Source organism: Synchytrium microbalum (assembly GCF_006535985.1).
Source record: "Synchytrium microbalum strain JEL517 chromosome Unknown SmJEL517_scf0015, whole genome shotgun sequence".
Lineage (NCBI taxonomy): Eukaryota > Fungi > Chytridiomycota > Chytridiomycetes > Synchytriales > Synchytriaceae > Synchytrium > Synchytrium microbalum.
The window spans coordinates 268,273-283,536 of record NW_022158364.1 but is presented as its reverse complement, the minus strand read 5'-3'; the positions used below and the strand labels follow the sequence as shown (position 1 = coordinate 283,536).

Below are 15,264 nucleotides of genomic sequence, written 5' to 3'. Positions count from 1 at the left end.
ACCAAAAACGTTCCAGATTCGTTCAATCCACTATAGTTTAGGCAACGAGTCATTCTTCCCTCTCAGACTCATACTAACAGCAGCAGTATCAGCATCAGGTTCGACAGCTTTACTAGTAGTAACATGATGCGTATCCGCATCGTCGTCATCAGCCCGCCTCTTGCGAGGAGTCGGTAACTTTTTAGCATCAGGTAATGGAGGCGGACTTATTTCGTGCAAGGTGCTTAGCATGACATTACGCGTCTTGTCCATTAATTCGTTAAGGTCTTTTGAGGTATAGCCCTTTGTTTCGATTGGATCCAATACTGTTGGGTAAGAGACAAAAATTGAGATTGGCCGCAACAAAGAATATAGAGATTTTGAAGATACCTCTTATACGGATATCACCACCCTTCCAGACTTTCTTCCGTAACGAATAAATGTCTCCGTATGTTGAAATGACTATTGGTATAATGGGCATTTGGCCAGCGAGGGCGACATGAAATCCACCCTTCTTGAAGGGCAAGAGCTCGTTGGCTTCTTGTGAGGAGCGAGTTCCTTCTGGGAATATGTACAAGCATTGCTGGAGATTGATGATAGTTAGTTCATGGTAAAGATGAAGGGCTTCGATTTTATGTTTTACCTTCTTCTTGATCAAGACATCGGCGACTTTGTTCATGGTAACCATGGCCGAGTCGTGATTTTTTCGATCGATGAATACCTGGTCTGATAACCACACTATACGAAAAAAGAGTGTTGGTCCCGACATTAATGTGTTCGACGTGTTCTCATAAACATGTACTCACTCCACGGTCCCAGCACAGGAACATAGAACAAATCCTTTTTACCCAATACAGTACTCCCTTCTCTCATAACGTGGGATCTAGCAGGAACACGTGAACAGTAAGCAAATTTCAGATCAAAACACGCACACCAACCAAAAAAGCGACCCCAGATCACAAAACATGACACTTACAAAGTCAACAAATCCAAGCTGCTCTGGTGATTCAGCATAATCACACATGGCAAAGTAGCATTATCGAGTATGTGCTTGTTTTCGACAGTGACTTTGACACCACAGAGCGGAGCAAACCATGTGAATATTTTACAAGTCCATGCAGTAAACTGTCTCTTGTTTCCAGTGGCGAATATGTAGGGAGCCATTAGAATTCCACAACCAGTGGAACCAATTGTCGCAAGTCCTAATGCGAGTATGCCGAGTACGAGTTTCCCGACATCGAATCTCCGTATTACGAGAATTAGAAGAGGGAGGATTGCGAGGGATTTGAGTCTGTCGAGACTCTTGCTGCTGTTACTTGGACTTGGAGGAGCTCCCATGATTGGAACTGTTTTGTAAAATGCGGAGGTGTCACACTAAGTACAAGTTGGTTGAAACTAGTTAGGATTGGTAATCATGTGGTATAATAATGCATCCCTGTCTCTGTTCACCTCGTGGTGGTTGGTTTCCTAGAGCGACCGGTGGGATTTTCAATGTCAAAAGTTTCGTGTTTTGCAAATTTGGCATCCTTCAAGTAAGACGTAAGAGGTAGTGAATAACGTGAATTTGGCATTTTATAAGTATATGATTAGAAGATCTGGCGTTTCTTACCATAAAAACCGCGTACCATTCCTGTTTGCGTGAATGGTCACACTCACTTATTGAACCAAGTACTAGACATTCGACCAAGGCGACTGGTATCATGGCATCTTACTTGTTGGACAAGGCATTAGAATTGAAGTTTATTCAGAAGAACGAGTATGAGGCTACTCTACATCCACAGTTCTTCAATGGCGAATATGGGGGTAAGTTCCATGCAATGTCGTTTAGTGTTCTTGCCATCGCTGATGGTAAAAGGAGTAGAGATTCTATATGCTAAGACAGTATTTGATTGCCACATTGCCTTTGAATCCCTGCATGGCGTGTTGCAACGTCTGAAATCGTGGTGTCATCAACCTTGATGCTGGAATGCAGTTTGACCACTTCCAAACTAGAGAACTTTAGAGTAAAATGATGCACTCTTCCACGTTTATTTTCGATAGGTGAAAGTGTCGGTGGTGGAGGATCTGCTTTTGGAGGCTACATCTTGTGTCTAGCTCTGACCGCTTGCATCAAATCCGTGTCAGGCCATCCTGATCCATTCGCAACACACTGTCAATTTATAAGTAGTTCAAAAGCAAATCAACGTATAAGGATACTAGTCAATGTTATCAAGCAGGGACGGAACTTGGCGTTTACTACTGCTATGGTTGTTGATGCCGCCAGTCAAGCACCTATTTTGAGTCTGACTGCTACGTTGGGTGACTTTGAGAGGAATGCTATGCCTGTGGATTATAGGATTGATCCGTAAGTACGCATGCTCCATTTTCTTGTAGCAGAAGTGCAGAAGTGCGTTGGTTTTATGTCGTATATCTGTTAAAACACCTATTGTATTTGCATAGATGTCCTGCTATACCAAATCCAGAGCAGTGTATGGAATTGTCTGATCTATATCGAAGGGATCCCAGAACGAACGCCTTGTTTGTACTTGCACCAGTGGAAGCTGCTCGAGTCAAGCTGATTTCACCTAAAGGATTTGCAGCTCATGAGGAGGCATTACGTGTCTATCCAGCGGAAATCTCAGGAATGAGAGCTACCGAACATCCATTTTGGACTGTACGTTAGCAAAAATACACGAGGCCGCATTGGTCAAATGTCACAGAGCGCTGACACGTCATTTTACAGGGCTTCACTGACAAGAGGCCGCACGACTTGATGTCTGTAGCTCTATTCTGTGACTCTTATTTGGGTATTGATGAAGGGAACTATATAGAAGCCCAGTCTCAAAAGAATGGGTGGGACTCGTCACGAAAGTTTAGAAGTGGATCATGCGCAATGAGTGTATACTTTCACTCAAAACCCTCTGGGCCAAACAAGGACCTGTTGGTGTTTAGAGAATTGTTGAGTACTAGTGGAGGAAGGGGTAGAACAGTTGTGCAAGTATGGGATTCGAATAAGAAGTTGGTTGCTTCCAGTGAACAGTTTGGAGTTACGTGGATGATGCCAGCTGCTAAAATATGAGATACGAAAGAGGATGGTACCTCCCACTAGTCCTAAATAGAACAAATAAAACTTATTAGTATCATCATGAGATCCTCTGTCCTAGTCCTTTTTTTGTTGATGCTGATGTTGCACTCTGCCTGTATTTACGCGATTTCATGATAGATCCCGCTGTTCTATAGGTATTGAATAGTTTTGAGTGATCTACTCACCTAATTATCTATCGTAAAACACGTTCAGTCAACATCACCGTTTAGTGGCGTTCGCTCATCCAAACAAATCGCAAGTCGGATACTGAGAAAGAAGATGTCATTCACTAGAAGTAAGTAACTGCTACATCAATCTCCATATTTTAAACGGTACTTCTAATGCTTTGCTATTGTCATTTCAGAGGCAACGTATGCTCCAGCTCCCGCAACATCAAGAGGACAGGCAGTGCAATTATCGGGAGATCCCAAGGGCGTCAACTTCATATACACATGTGGCAGATCTGTCATCATTAGGAACCTAGCTGTACGTAAATACCTGCATCGTGTCCCCTTTGGGCAAAAAATAGAGGACTTACCAGAATTGGAGATTTGTTCAAGTCCAAATGTCGCAACACATGAGATTGACACCATTCATTGCTCTATAGAATCCGGCTATCGCTACTGAATACACAGGACACTCTACCCAAACTACTGTCGCCAGATACTCTCCAAGTGGATTTTATATCGCCAGTGCTGGTGTGTGTCGATTTGTTGATATCTCTTACACGGGCTTTACACCTTTTAACATATCAAATACTGATCTAAACTATACGGAATATACGTAGATATATCGGGAAACGTGCGAATCTGGGATACCATAAACGCTGAAAACATTCTCAAAACTGAAACAAGGGTATTTGGTGGTCGAGTCAATGATTTGTGCTGGGATCATGAGAGCAAACGTATTATTGCTGTTGGAGAGGGTAAAGACAAGTAAGTGATGTCGTTAGGAGGCTGTTGTCGGGGGTGGGAGAACTAGACTGGCAGTTCATTCTTACTCGACTCTTTGGGAACTTTTTTTCTCGCTCCTCCTCTCGCTCTCTACACAATGACCAAAATGGCGTCGCTTCTTATCATCGAATGAATCTAGATTCGGCCACGCATTCGCATTCGACACCGCATCATCAGTTGGAGAGATCAGTGGACACAGCAAAGCAATCAATTCAGTATCCATTCGACAAGATCGACCGATGAAGGCCGTCACTGCTTCAGACGATCTGACTGTCAACTTCTATAATGGTGTACCATACAAGTTTGGTAAATCCATAACAGACCATACCCGTTTCGTACAAGCGGTTCGATTTTCACCTAATGGTGAATTCTTTGCTTCTGCTGGTATGGATTCAAAGGTAAAACCTCATTGTTTGTCTACAAATACGTATTCCGCATCTTGTTTTTTCTCTCTCGTTGTGTGATGATTTTTACAGCATGTTGCAACTCTCTCAACCTACACGTTCTAGGTATTCTTGTATGATGGCAAAACCGGAGACAAGATAGCTGAATTGAGTTCAGCTGCCAATTCTCACACTGGTGGCATATTTGCCCTATCGTGGAGTCCAGATAGCAAACATGTCTTGACGTCGTCTGCTGATATGACTGCTAAGCTTTGGGATGTTGGTAGTAAGAGTGTTGTCAAGTACGTGCTAGGCGTGCAAAATGCACAGAGGAAGATTGTTTTCGCTCATTAGTTTTCTCTGTTTCTTGCGTCTAGCACATATGCATTCTCAGGATCAGGTGTAGATGATCAACAAGTGGGCAATTTGTGGCAAGGAGAACATATGATAAGTTTGTCTTTGTCTGGTGATCTCAATTATTTGGATAAGAGCTCTTCCAAGCCATTGAGAGTCGTCAAGGTAAAACTCGCCGTTTGCGGGCGATGAGCCACTCTTTTGGGCTATGAGCCACTTTTTTTGTCCTAGTGGGGCCAAAACATCAGCCTCCTACATGACCACATGTCTAACACTAATGTCTCATATTCATCTTTCTAGGGTCATCAAAAGGGCATCACTGCATTAGAAGTCGCATCCGACAAGACTCTATACAGTGGAAGTTATGATGGTCGTGTGTATTCATGGGTTGAGGGTGCTGGCAGTGGTACATCCTTATCTGGATCAGGACATTCGAATCAAGTATCCGCCATGTCAGCAGATGGTGGAAAGATTATCTCTGTTGGAATGGATGATTCTGTGAGAAGCATTGACGTGTCGGGCAAGAGTTTCGAGTAAGACCTATTGTCAAACCACTAGTTTGGTTTTTACTCTTTCGATGTTTCCAACATCCTTGATTGTCTTGCAACAGTGGAGCCGTTTTGGCTACTGGATCTGTACCAAAAGACGTAGCTGCACATGGCGATTACGCTGTTGTCGCTACCGTCAAGGATGTTATTGTGACGAAATCTGGCACCAAAGTGTCGTCTCTTACAACCAATTATACGCCAGGCTCTGTGGCGATTTCACCTGATGGTAGTGAAGTCTCTGTTGGAGGTGATGTAAGTACCAACATATACCTTTCGCAGATGATTTCTGAACTTTTTTGCCGTGGTTGTAGGACTGCAAAGTGTATGTCTACCACAATTCAAGTGGTACCCTCACTCAAAAACATGTTTTGGATTCAAATCGAGGTGCCATAACAGCTTTGGCTTACTCTCCTGATGGAAGCATGTTGGCTGCTGGTGATTCAGATCGAAAGGTGCTGGTGTATGATGTGAAATCCAAATCGGTATGTTGGGTTGAGAAGTGTCTTGTCGCAAGTCGAGTCCATGATATTTTGTCCATGATGGTTTGCCCTTTTTTTCTCTTCTTTGATCTCACATGTCATCCCGCCTCTAGCTGAAACTCAACGAATGGGTCTTCCACAATGCCAAAGTCAATTGTATTTCATGGTCTCCTGATGGTTTACATGCCGCTTCGGGATCTTTGGATACTAATGTTGAAGTATGGAGTGTAGACAATCCCATGAAGCATATTTCCATCAAAGGTGATGATCCTACGCTCAGCTCGGGCTGTTTCTTTTACGTTGAATAACGACATTGACATTTTTCGATTTTTTCTTAAAAGGCGCACATACGGAGTCTGTGAATGGCGTTGTATGGTTGGATAACAATACTATTGCTTCAGCTGGTCAAGATGCTATGATCAAGGTAACGCAAAAAGAGTTCTTTCGGATCTATCCATGTAGTCTTTCAACACTTACACCCTCCCATCATCTTACTACACAGACCTGGTCCTTGAAACATTATTGACCAAAGTCAGGGAGTACTACGCTTTGTTTAGACGGAAGCTTGTTTTAGTTTATATGATACAACGAAACAAACTGAAATGAAAAAGATAAGATGTTTGACTTGATTCGTGACGTATGAGGTGTGGTCTTTTTCGATTTGTTTTGCAAATTTGTTATGTCTGCGCATCTCGCCAAATTGGATTTGAAATCGCCAGTACTGGTATGTCTTTGTGATTGAAAAATATAGTCTTTGAAAATAGACGTGTTTGACTGTCTTGACTTCTTTTGAACTAACCTGTGTGTTTAGATGTATCTGGAAATGTTGGAAATAACGATACCATGAAGGATCAGAACGTTCTCCAAACTGAAGCTAGAGTGCTTGGTGGTCGGGTATGTTTTATACTGGGATTATGAAAGTAAACGGGGGTTTGCCGTTGGTGAGGGCGGAAAAAGACAAGAATCGTCCACAATTGGTGGTACCGTTGCTGCTTCGGAAAGTACCCGTTTTCTACAATCTGTTTGATGGACACCTAATGGTGAATTCTTTGCTTTCACTGTTATGGATTCAAGGGCAAAGGCGACATTGTTTGCTTAAACCAATCCAGAAGTTCGGCTGGTGTTGGCGTGAATTTAAAGAGAAGCTTCTTGTATGATGGCAAATCTCTGGTGAATGTAGCTCCTTTGAGTCCAGCCTCCAGTTCACAAACTGGTTGTTTATGTGCCTTGGCTCAGGATGAGTTTCTAAAGTGATTTTTGCTTCAGAGGAGTTATGTGTTCGAAGGTGATGATGTGTTTGGAACAACGTCAGTCCATTGTTTCTGGATCTCACAGTTTTTTTCTCTCCTTTTAAATGGACCAAATTTCTAAATTTTGAACACAGTTTAAAAGTGGTCTTCTCGTCTTCATTCCGCACTCACTCGTTTTTCTTTTCATTTTCAGATCTATCCATCGCAGCAGCATTAAACGCAGAAGAAAGTGAATCACATTTGTTTAAAATGTTTAAGATTTATATAATACAAAGGAAGTAAAACAATTTTCACTGCATGAGGTGTTTTTTGAAGATTTTTGTCGTATGCTAAGATGTTCTTGCAAATGTATGTCTGTGCAAAACGATAGTCCACTACTACTAATTCTTGTACTTTGATTCACTTTCTTGATGTTTACTTGGATCAATTTGATTACGCAACCCGAGTAGAGTCTTGGAAACAGCTTCCGTAGTACCAATCATCGGTTTTAAGACTAGAACTGGTACTGCACGTATAACTGCTGCAGCTGTTCCCTATAAAAACGAAGGCAATGCGTAAGTATTTGCAGGAGGCTAAAAGAGGACATTGGACATGGTGTCACCACTCACTTGAGCACCAGGATTCTCTTGAATCTCAGTCGGAATAGCCAATATAGTTCGTGCAGCATCTCCGAAATTGCGTCGCAGAGAGCGATAAGCAGACTCGACTCCTTCTCGTACATTGCGTGGTTGATCGGAGAATTTGGATGGAGTTGCTGATGCTCCCGACACAGAATTACTACTACCACTGGTACCAATTGAAGTACTTGATCCACCATCATCATCGAATGAATAGAGTATGTCTCCTTCTTCTCCTTCTTCACCAGTTGCTTCAAATGAGAGGACATCATCTGCTGCTTCTAGTAGTACTTGTGTACCGACTGCTAGGCGGGCACCCAAGTTGATGGATTCTAAAGTTGCTGCTTTGGCGAATGATTTGGCACCTCTTTGAAGTCCTATCGGCAGGGAGAGAAGTTTCAAGACGCGAAAAAAAAAGAAATTCTACGTCAATTCATTACCTCGAATGATTCTCCCATCCTTTCTGAATTGCTCAATAGGCAACAAAACTAGGTCTGCAATACCATTACCCAAATTGACTATAGGTCGAACTGTCGACAGGCCAGACATCATTCGTGGGACTTGCGTATTTCGTACATGAGGAAGCCATTCACTAATGAGTCGTTCTACTAGTCGTTCTGCTCCACGAATCTAACATTGAAATTGAAATGATATGAGCCGAGATGTTCGCACCTGTGCAAAAAAGGGTCTGCAAGAAGTTCATATACCCCTGTAAGTCGAACAGCCCGTAAGGTGATATCAGCACTATCGAAATGGAACAAGTTCATAAACTCGATAACTTTCCCATCTCGGATAATGTTGGAATAGTCCAGATGTTTGGGCTTGTAATCGATTTTGAATGATATGGGTTGTATATCGACCAGTTCTAATAAAAACCGAAGTTCAGTAAGCATGTGATTCCGATGATCAAAGTCTTTTTACGTTTGCTTACGGAAGAAGGTAGTATCAGGCTTCGAAGCACCATTGCTCGGACGTTTGATTGGACTTGCAAATGTAGCAAACCGTATCAAACATGTAAGAGCATCTTGATCCACAAATAATCTCATTGGGAGTACTCGAACCTACATGCCAAAACAAACCGGTAAGCCGAACACGAAGAATGATACTCAGCCATCAAGGAAACAGACAGCTTACCCTCAACCTAAACTCCTCCGACTTTTTACCACCAGATCGCACACCCATCACATCAACTCTCAACATATTCACACTAGAGCTCCATTGATCGGCTCCTTCACCACGTAATCGACTAAGGAATTTTCGCCATCGACTCGTTCGTACATTATCAATAATCTCGAAATCTCGAATCGTCAAGACGCCACGGAAACTCTTTTGCAGTGTCTCTGGGTACGTATCATACTCGAAACGTACAGACACAAGTCGACAATCAAGTCTTGATTCAGATCGAGCGAGTGATTGTATTCGAGTGCTTCTGTTGGCATCATTTCCTGCTGCTGATGAGGATGCTGCATGTCCTGCTGCATTTGCAGAGTGGGCATGCTGTCGACCGGATGTTGTACCGGAATGTACACTATCGGAATCATCAAACATAGAATCACCCATTGGAGTATACGTTCCAGCTGATTTAGGTCGTGATGTGCTTCGAGACGACGGTGGGGGATTGTATTCAGATGGTGCAGTATGATTATCATCGTCCATATCTGTAGCAGACTCCAATGACTCAGTTGATTGACCGCCTTCAGGTGGTCGAGTACTACTACGTGATTTACCCTTTCGCCATTCTCGACGTCGTTTCTTTTCGATTTCTTCTTGTTCAGCTACATAGGCTCGTACTACTGGCCAGTCAAATCCATCATGAATTCGTAGACAGATATCAAAGTCACTGACTACGATTCGTGTTTGTATTGGATCCACCCTGCAAAAAAATCGTTAAGCACATTAAGAATATTGAAAATTCGGAATTCAAAACTTACTGCTTCTTAGTCTGCGTTTCCTGATCTCGAAGTGACATCATCATATCAAAGTGATTCTCAATAAACTTGAAGGACTCTGGCTCATCCAAACATCTGATGATATCTTCTGATCCAGCACCACTAACTCCAGGTCGAGCTCTACTAGCAGTGTTTGTTCGTGGATTATGTACTGGTGAGACAATATCTTCATCGTCCTCTTCTAGTAAATCATCTCCGAAAAAGTCATCCATGACAATGACATTATCGTAATCTGATGTTCGAGGTTGAGTCTGCCTGAATGCATCTTGGTCGACATTGGCTATAGGAGGGAAAAAGACAAAGATATGAGGACCTACCAAGATTGCATTCAGACAGCCAATTCACTTACCCATCGTATCGTTATCAGGAACATCTTCTTGAGGCTCTTCCGGAGTTTCAGGTTGCACTTGCCTATTGAAAATCGTGTTAGCGCACAAAGGGAGCATCGATTACACAAATGCACATACTTGTGAGATGCTAGTTTTTCTCCAATGATCTGAAACAGTTCAACAAGCGTTGAAACTGAATCAGCACACAAATCAATAGTGACTTGATGATCAGTGACTTCCACCTACGACAGTCAACAATCAAGGAGAATAATGATTAGACTATCCACGAAACACTTGATTTTTTGCAACCTTCGCCCGTTACCTCAACTTTAGGAAGCATATCCTGCTCATTCTTTCGCACCAAAACATCCAAAAAATCAATAGCAGCCACATCCACATATCCCAAAGTAGTCCAATACTTGCGAATATTAGTATATCCACCCAATGAAGCAGCATCAACGGCTTTTGCCAACAAATACTCCGCTGATTCAGCAGCAGAAGTCGAGTCATCGTATAAAAGATATACTGAGGAATTGTGCATGACGACTTTGATGGTTTGGGTAGGAAATCCTGGTGGCATGAGCTTGGTTGAGATTTTGAGATTGTCTGTGACACTGACTACTTTATGTGGAGCATCTAGTGTATCGTGAGTAATGCAAAAGTCCCCAAGGACTAGAGATAGAGCTGTAGATCGAGTAGGAATGTCCACGAAAATCAACTATCACGTTTGAGTTTAGATCAGAGACAAAAAAAAATCTGCTAGTCCAGCTATCAATACTCACCTCAGGCGCTTCTTTAACAAATGCCATAATATCGAGTGCGACTGAAGGGTCAAGTGGAGCCCATGCTGTAAACCTGGATATCTCAATATTCGCAGACATGTCCTTATGATTCAAGTCCTTGTCGGAGTGAATCACAAATGATGAGACCAGCATGGATGAAGTCTGATGTAGCTATTCGACGCAAGGGGCTTTGGTCATTTTTCGTTTCTTCGGCACTTTTCAAACTCGACTTTTACCTTTACTGTAGGAGGTAAGGTTCGACGAAACAAGACTTTGCGAGTGGGTACATCATCAAATGGGTCTATACACGTCATTGATACCTCATCCACGTCCAACCATCCATGAGTTGTTGGCTAAAAAACTCGATTAATGGGGGAGATCAATCAGTCAAGCAGAAAGCTAAAATTTACCTTCCCATCATATCCTTGAACAATAAATGCAGATAAGGATTGCAAATACAGCTCATATGCACAACACTCTGGTCTATCGAGAGCAACTCGTTCTGGATGTATGGTGACAGTGACTAACAACAATGCAAATGGTGAGCACTCGCAAAAAATATGCGTTGTCCGATCACCAAATTCAACTCACTTGATTCAAACATCACTTCAGCAGTAAAATCAGTAGGTCTCTTTGCATACGAAAATTTACCAGGATTTGAGAAATCATCATCAGCGGTTGCATACGTGGTTTCACTTTGCTGATTGGTAGATGTATCATCATCATCTGATGGAATATTGAATTCAAAAGATTGGATTGTTTGTGGTTGCCATAATGTTAATTCGTTAGCCAATAGTTGGATTATATCGAAATCAGCTTTGGGTAAGGTTATGGCTAATGGAGGTAGCTGACAATTTAAAAACACTCTCTGTGGAGAACAAAAAGAGTTAGACATAACGCACTCATAACACCTGTCACGCTGGAATCACCCACCGATTCACGAATAGCTCTCTGCTTAAACCACATCAGCTCATCATCCATATCTCGATGACCATATAATGAGGCATCAGGTTGCTGAGCCTTTCGACTCGAGCCCAAATCATACCAGCTTCTCAAACCCCATCCAGAATCTTCTTCAGTCTCTTCATTGACACGTGGAAAGCCTTCGCCGATAGCAGATGAGACACTATGTTGCTCAAATGCTGAAGATAGGGATACATCCTGAACATAGAGTTTGACAAGCACATTCTGTGAAGAGTCCATCTGACTTGGTTCAGTGGTACGAGCTTGCAAGTTGCTACCAATATGAAGAATAGGCTTTACAGAGACTACACGTTCAAAAGAATCTAAAGGAAGAAATTGAAGGTTGGCACTGGCAAAAAAACAATGTCGGCCAAAATGGATCTCACATTTCGAGTCTCCTGGCAACCTCGCTGCAGCATTCTTGGCCAAAGACAACCCAATTTCACGTAGTTTTAACTCCCAGAGTTGAGCTTTAGCATCAGTGCTAGCTTCACGTCCAATTTCAGATTGACGACGGTCAGAGTTGAGACGTGCACCATCTCCCGTCGACTTTCTGGTGCTCATTGATGTTGACGCATGCAAGTCAATGAGATCCAAGACCAGCATGTGTGGTCGTATATGACATTCTCTACGAAGGAGTAATTTTAAGGTATGTATGTTGAGAGGGAAAAATGATCCCAGTCTTGCATGCTCACCTATCTGCACGAGCTCTCAAAGCAGGCTTATATACATGTCTCATATCAGGAGATGCCAACCATATTCTCACCAAAGGCATCTTGAGCGTGAAGTTTGTCTTGACCACGTTTGAACCCTAAGTGACCAACAAAAGATATTGAGGAGCATAGAATGACAGTTTCGCTAGAACTCACAACTCACATCTTTTACGTCCCGTTGTTCTAAATCTTGTATAATTGATCCCACGGTATCTCGTTGCCTGAGCGCGAAAAAGCGACAGTTAGATGATACAGAATCATTGCCGCGTAGACATTATCACTCACATAAAATCAGACTGGAACTGATTCTGAGCACGCGACAATGGCTGAGAAGGTGAGACTACAGGTTTTTTCGGTATCTTGAGCTTCTTCAAGAGTGGAGATACACGATCCAGTAGTCTCAAATCCAAGTTGAGATGTACAACACCCAATTCAATCTTCAAATCTTGATTCAAGAGATGATTTGACATTACCGGAGATGCCATGGACATTTGTGGCGGTGTATGTCTGCGTCTTCTACCACTATTTGGTGTTTCAGGAAGCGGTATTGATTGTTCAAACGATGCAAATATGGCTCGTTGTGGGCGAGAAGTATCTTTTAAACTTCGAAGCGAATGAGTTGGCTGTGATAATCGATGTCTACTAGGCCATCGAGCGAATTCTGTAGCGCCAGGTTGATATTTGTGATTGAGTTGGGCCAGCATTGTTGGAATACGACTTGGATCAGAGTATAAATCAAAGCTGACAATATCATTATAAGCATCGAATGCTGGAGTAGCTACACTTCTTTGTGATTCAGAATCTAGAATCATGGTGCCTAATTTAGTCACAGACCAAAAATAGGACTTGCTAGCTCGGACGTACCAATATTTCGATCTGTAATCCATTCACAGACAGCTCCTGTGTCTACTGCAAGCTCTAATATAAGTCTACGTGCTGTTTCCTGATATCTAGAGCTAAAGAATGCATCCGTCTCTTGTTGGCCCTGTACAAGCACACTCGATATTTCCAGTTTGAGATGACCGGCTTTGAGACTCGCTCCAACAGCATCTGGCGATATGCCCTTGTCTGCAAAGTACTTTTCACCAGACAAACCAGTCAAGGATGTAAGATCCAAAGTGGTCAAATCCACATCAGGTTTCAAGGTACCACATGATTCAGCAAATGACTTGTAAAAGGATTTTACATCTGCTTCACTAAAGCTATCAGTATTCAAGACAATAAATATTCCGACTTTACGTATATACAGTCCGACTCGAACGAGTGCATCATATACAGGTGTGTACATGCCATCACCACCATGTCCAGTGAGATAACTACCATCCAATAAATTGGGAGCTGGATCGTCACCCCAAACATCATCATACGAGCTACGATGTGATGTCCATGCTCCTGGAGGTACAACTCGATCACGAGGAGACGAGTATGAGGATGGTCCACTACTTCTATATCGACTTGTAGTGTCGGGTGGCGATGATGGCGAAGGAGATGCAGCATTACTGGCATTCTGAGAGTCTCCATTCAAAGCAGATTGTCGAGTACTATCTATAATTACACTGGCCAATTCCGTTATGACTGGAAAATGGCATGGAAAAAGCAATGAGCAGACTCCTGGAATGTAGCAAGCCAAGTCATATTTTGGGTGTGTGCTTGATATGGATGATTTAGCTGGTGCATGTTCACTAGCACTAGCATATAAGCTTGCACCAGAATCGTTTGGACTTTTCGAGGCAAAGTGCATCCAAGTGCTTGTCGAATTCACATCAGATCCGATCATCATAATGACGCTTTGATAACTATATACAGTATTATCGGATGGTGCAGATGGACTGTTATTGACTCCTTCCATATCGAATACATCCTCGGATTCAGTCGGTGACTGTCGCTTGGTGATTGCGGGCTCCTGTAGTTGATTTAGACTTATAGATGCCTGTCCTAATCTAACTACCTTGTCTAATACACCAGTCACGGTATCATCAGCTCTAGCTCCTCCATAGGAGGCTTGAGTCAAGCATACATCCAAATGGTAATCATTTGTCGCCGACGTGGATGGGGGTGCTAGACTTGAAGAAGACCTAAATACGACTCGGATCATGGCGTTTTTGACCGTGACTACGACTCGAGACAGTATGGCATCCATAAATCCTGCGACTGCATGCAACCCATCTGAAGAATCTGATTCAACTGTGCTGGTCACACTTCCAACACGTGGAGGAGGTGCAGCAGATCGTACGTCGGAACTGGTTTGTTTTCGAGGCTTGAATGCCTGATCGAGTTCTGCATCGTCTACTACTTCATGATGCAAAAAGTCGTCGGCAAAGTGAAGCGAAGACGACATAATTGCTGGCGAGTCATCTACGGGCGATCGAACCGTTTCTAGAGAGTGAAAACAAGAGTTAGAAACAGTGAAATGGAGAGAATAAAGGTGAGATGATATATACGGTGAGGAGGCTCCTGGGTTGTGGGTTTGACTACGACATGCAGGCCGTCGAGTTCAACAGAGCAGTGACCCGACCATAGATTATTCCAAGGCACGGTGGCGGATATCAGACTGACTCTGCCTTCAGTGATAACAAATGGCAGGTTGGAAGCCAGTTCATTCAGCACCTGTACGTTGGTTTTAGTTGTTATTATCACGAGATCACCAAATCTTGTGAAAAGCATTGCCAATGCTGGAGAGCAACTGGCAAACAGGCCGAATGAAACAATAGAGAGGAGGAATACAATGGTATGGGAGTCAGGCGACACTTACATCGACATTGAGCTCCAAGTTTCGTAGTGCGACATGGCCATTGCCAATCTGAACGTCCAAATCAGACAAGTCAATCTCCTTGAGTAGGAACTGCCCAATAGCTCGCTTGAGCAGGAAATGCACGGCACGAGCTAAGAGGCTCATTGCTA

At 42.9% G+C, this 15,264-nt stretch overlaps 3 protein-coding genes across 3 annotated transcripts; 1 reads left to right on the top strand and 2 right to left on the bottom strand.

Annotated features, from left to right (window-relative positions):
• Positions 1 to 30: 30 nt before the first annotated feature.
• SmJEL517_g03114 (1-acylglycerol-3-phosphate O-acyltransferase) lies at positions 31 to 1,317 on the bottom strand (the record flags this gene model as incomplete). Its single annotated transcript, XM_031169042.1, has 5 exons — positions 31 to 305; positions 370 to 562; positions 623 to 717; positions 786 to 862; positions 956 to 1,317. 5 exons carry the CDS (start codon positions 1,315 to 1,317, stop codon positions 31 to 33), a joined length of 1,002 nt encoding a protein of 333 aa, XP_031024935.1.
• A 2,005-nt stretch (positions 1,318 to 3,322) lies between these two features.
• On the top strand, positions 3,323 to 6,607 carry SmJEL517_g03113 (uncharacterized protein; the record flags this gene model as incomplete). Its single annotated transcript, XM_031169041.1, has 13 exons — positions 3,323 to 3,338; positions 3,408 to 3,529; positions 3,651 to 3,741; positions 3,831 to 3,978; positions 4,136 to 4,394; positions 4,506 to 4,681; positions 4,757 to 4,898; positions 5,034 to 5,266; positions 5,344 to 5,533; positions 5,593 to 5,763; positions 5,874 to 6,021; positions 6,102 to 6,184; positions 6,572 to 6,607. 13 exons carry the CDS (start codon positions 3,323 to 3,325, stop codon positions 6,605 to 6,607), a joined length of 1,815 nt encoding a protein of 604 aa, XP_031024942.1.
• Positions 6,608 to 7,390: 783 nt separating this feature from the next.
• Positions 7,391 to 15,259, bottom strand: SmJEL517_g03112 (uncharacterized protein; the record flags this gene model as incomplete). The annotated part of the gene is made up of 22 exons (XM_031169040.1): positions 7,391 to 7,543; positions 7,619 to 8,004; positions 8,068 to 8,257; positions 8,335 to 8,492; positions 8,559 to 8,688; positions 8,762 to 9,500; positions 9,559 to 9,856; positions 9,926 to 9,987; positions 10,044 to 10,147; positions 10,228 to 10,623; positions 10,688 to 10,858; positions 10,924 to 11,040; positions 11,098 to 11,210; positions 11,279 to 11,555; positions 11,621 to 11,973; positions 12,037 to 12,278; positions 12,346 to 12,461; positions 12,527 to 12,584; positions 12,649 to 13,165; positions 13,228 to 14,739; positions 14,805 to 14,970; positions 15,116 to 15,259. The coding sequence occupies 22 exons, from the start codon at positions 15,257 to 15,259 to the stop codon at positions 7,391 to 7,393; spliced, it is 6,402 nt and encodes a 2,133-aa protein (XP_031024941.1).
• Positions 15,260 to 15,264: the final 5 nt, after the last annotated feature.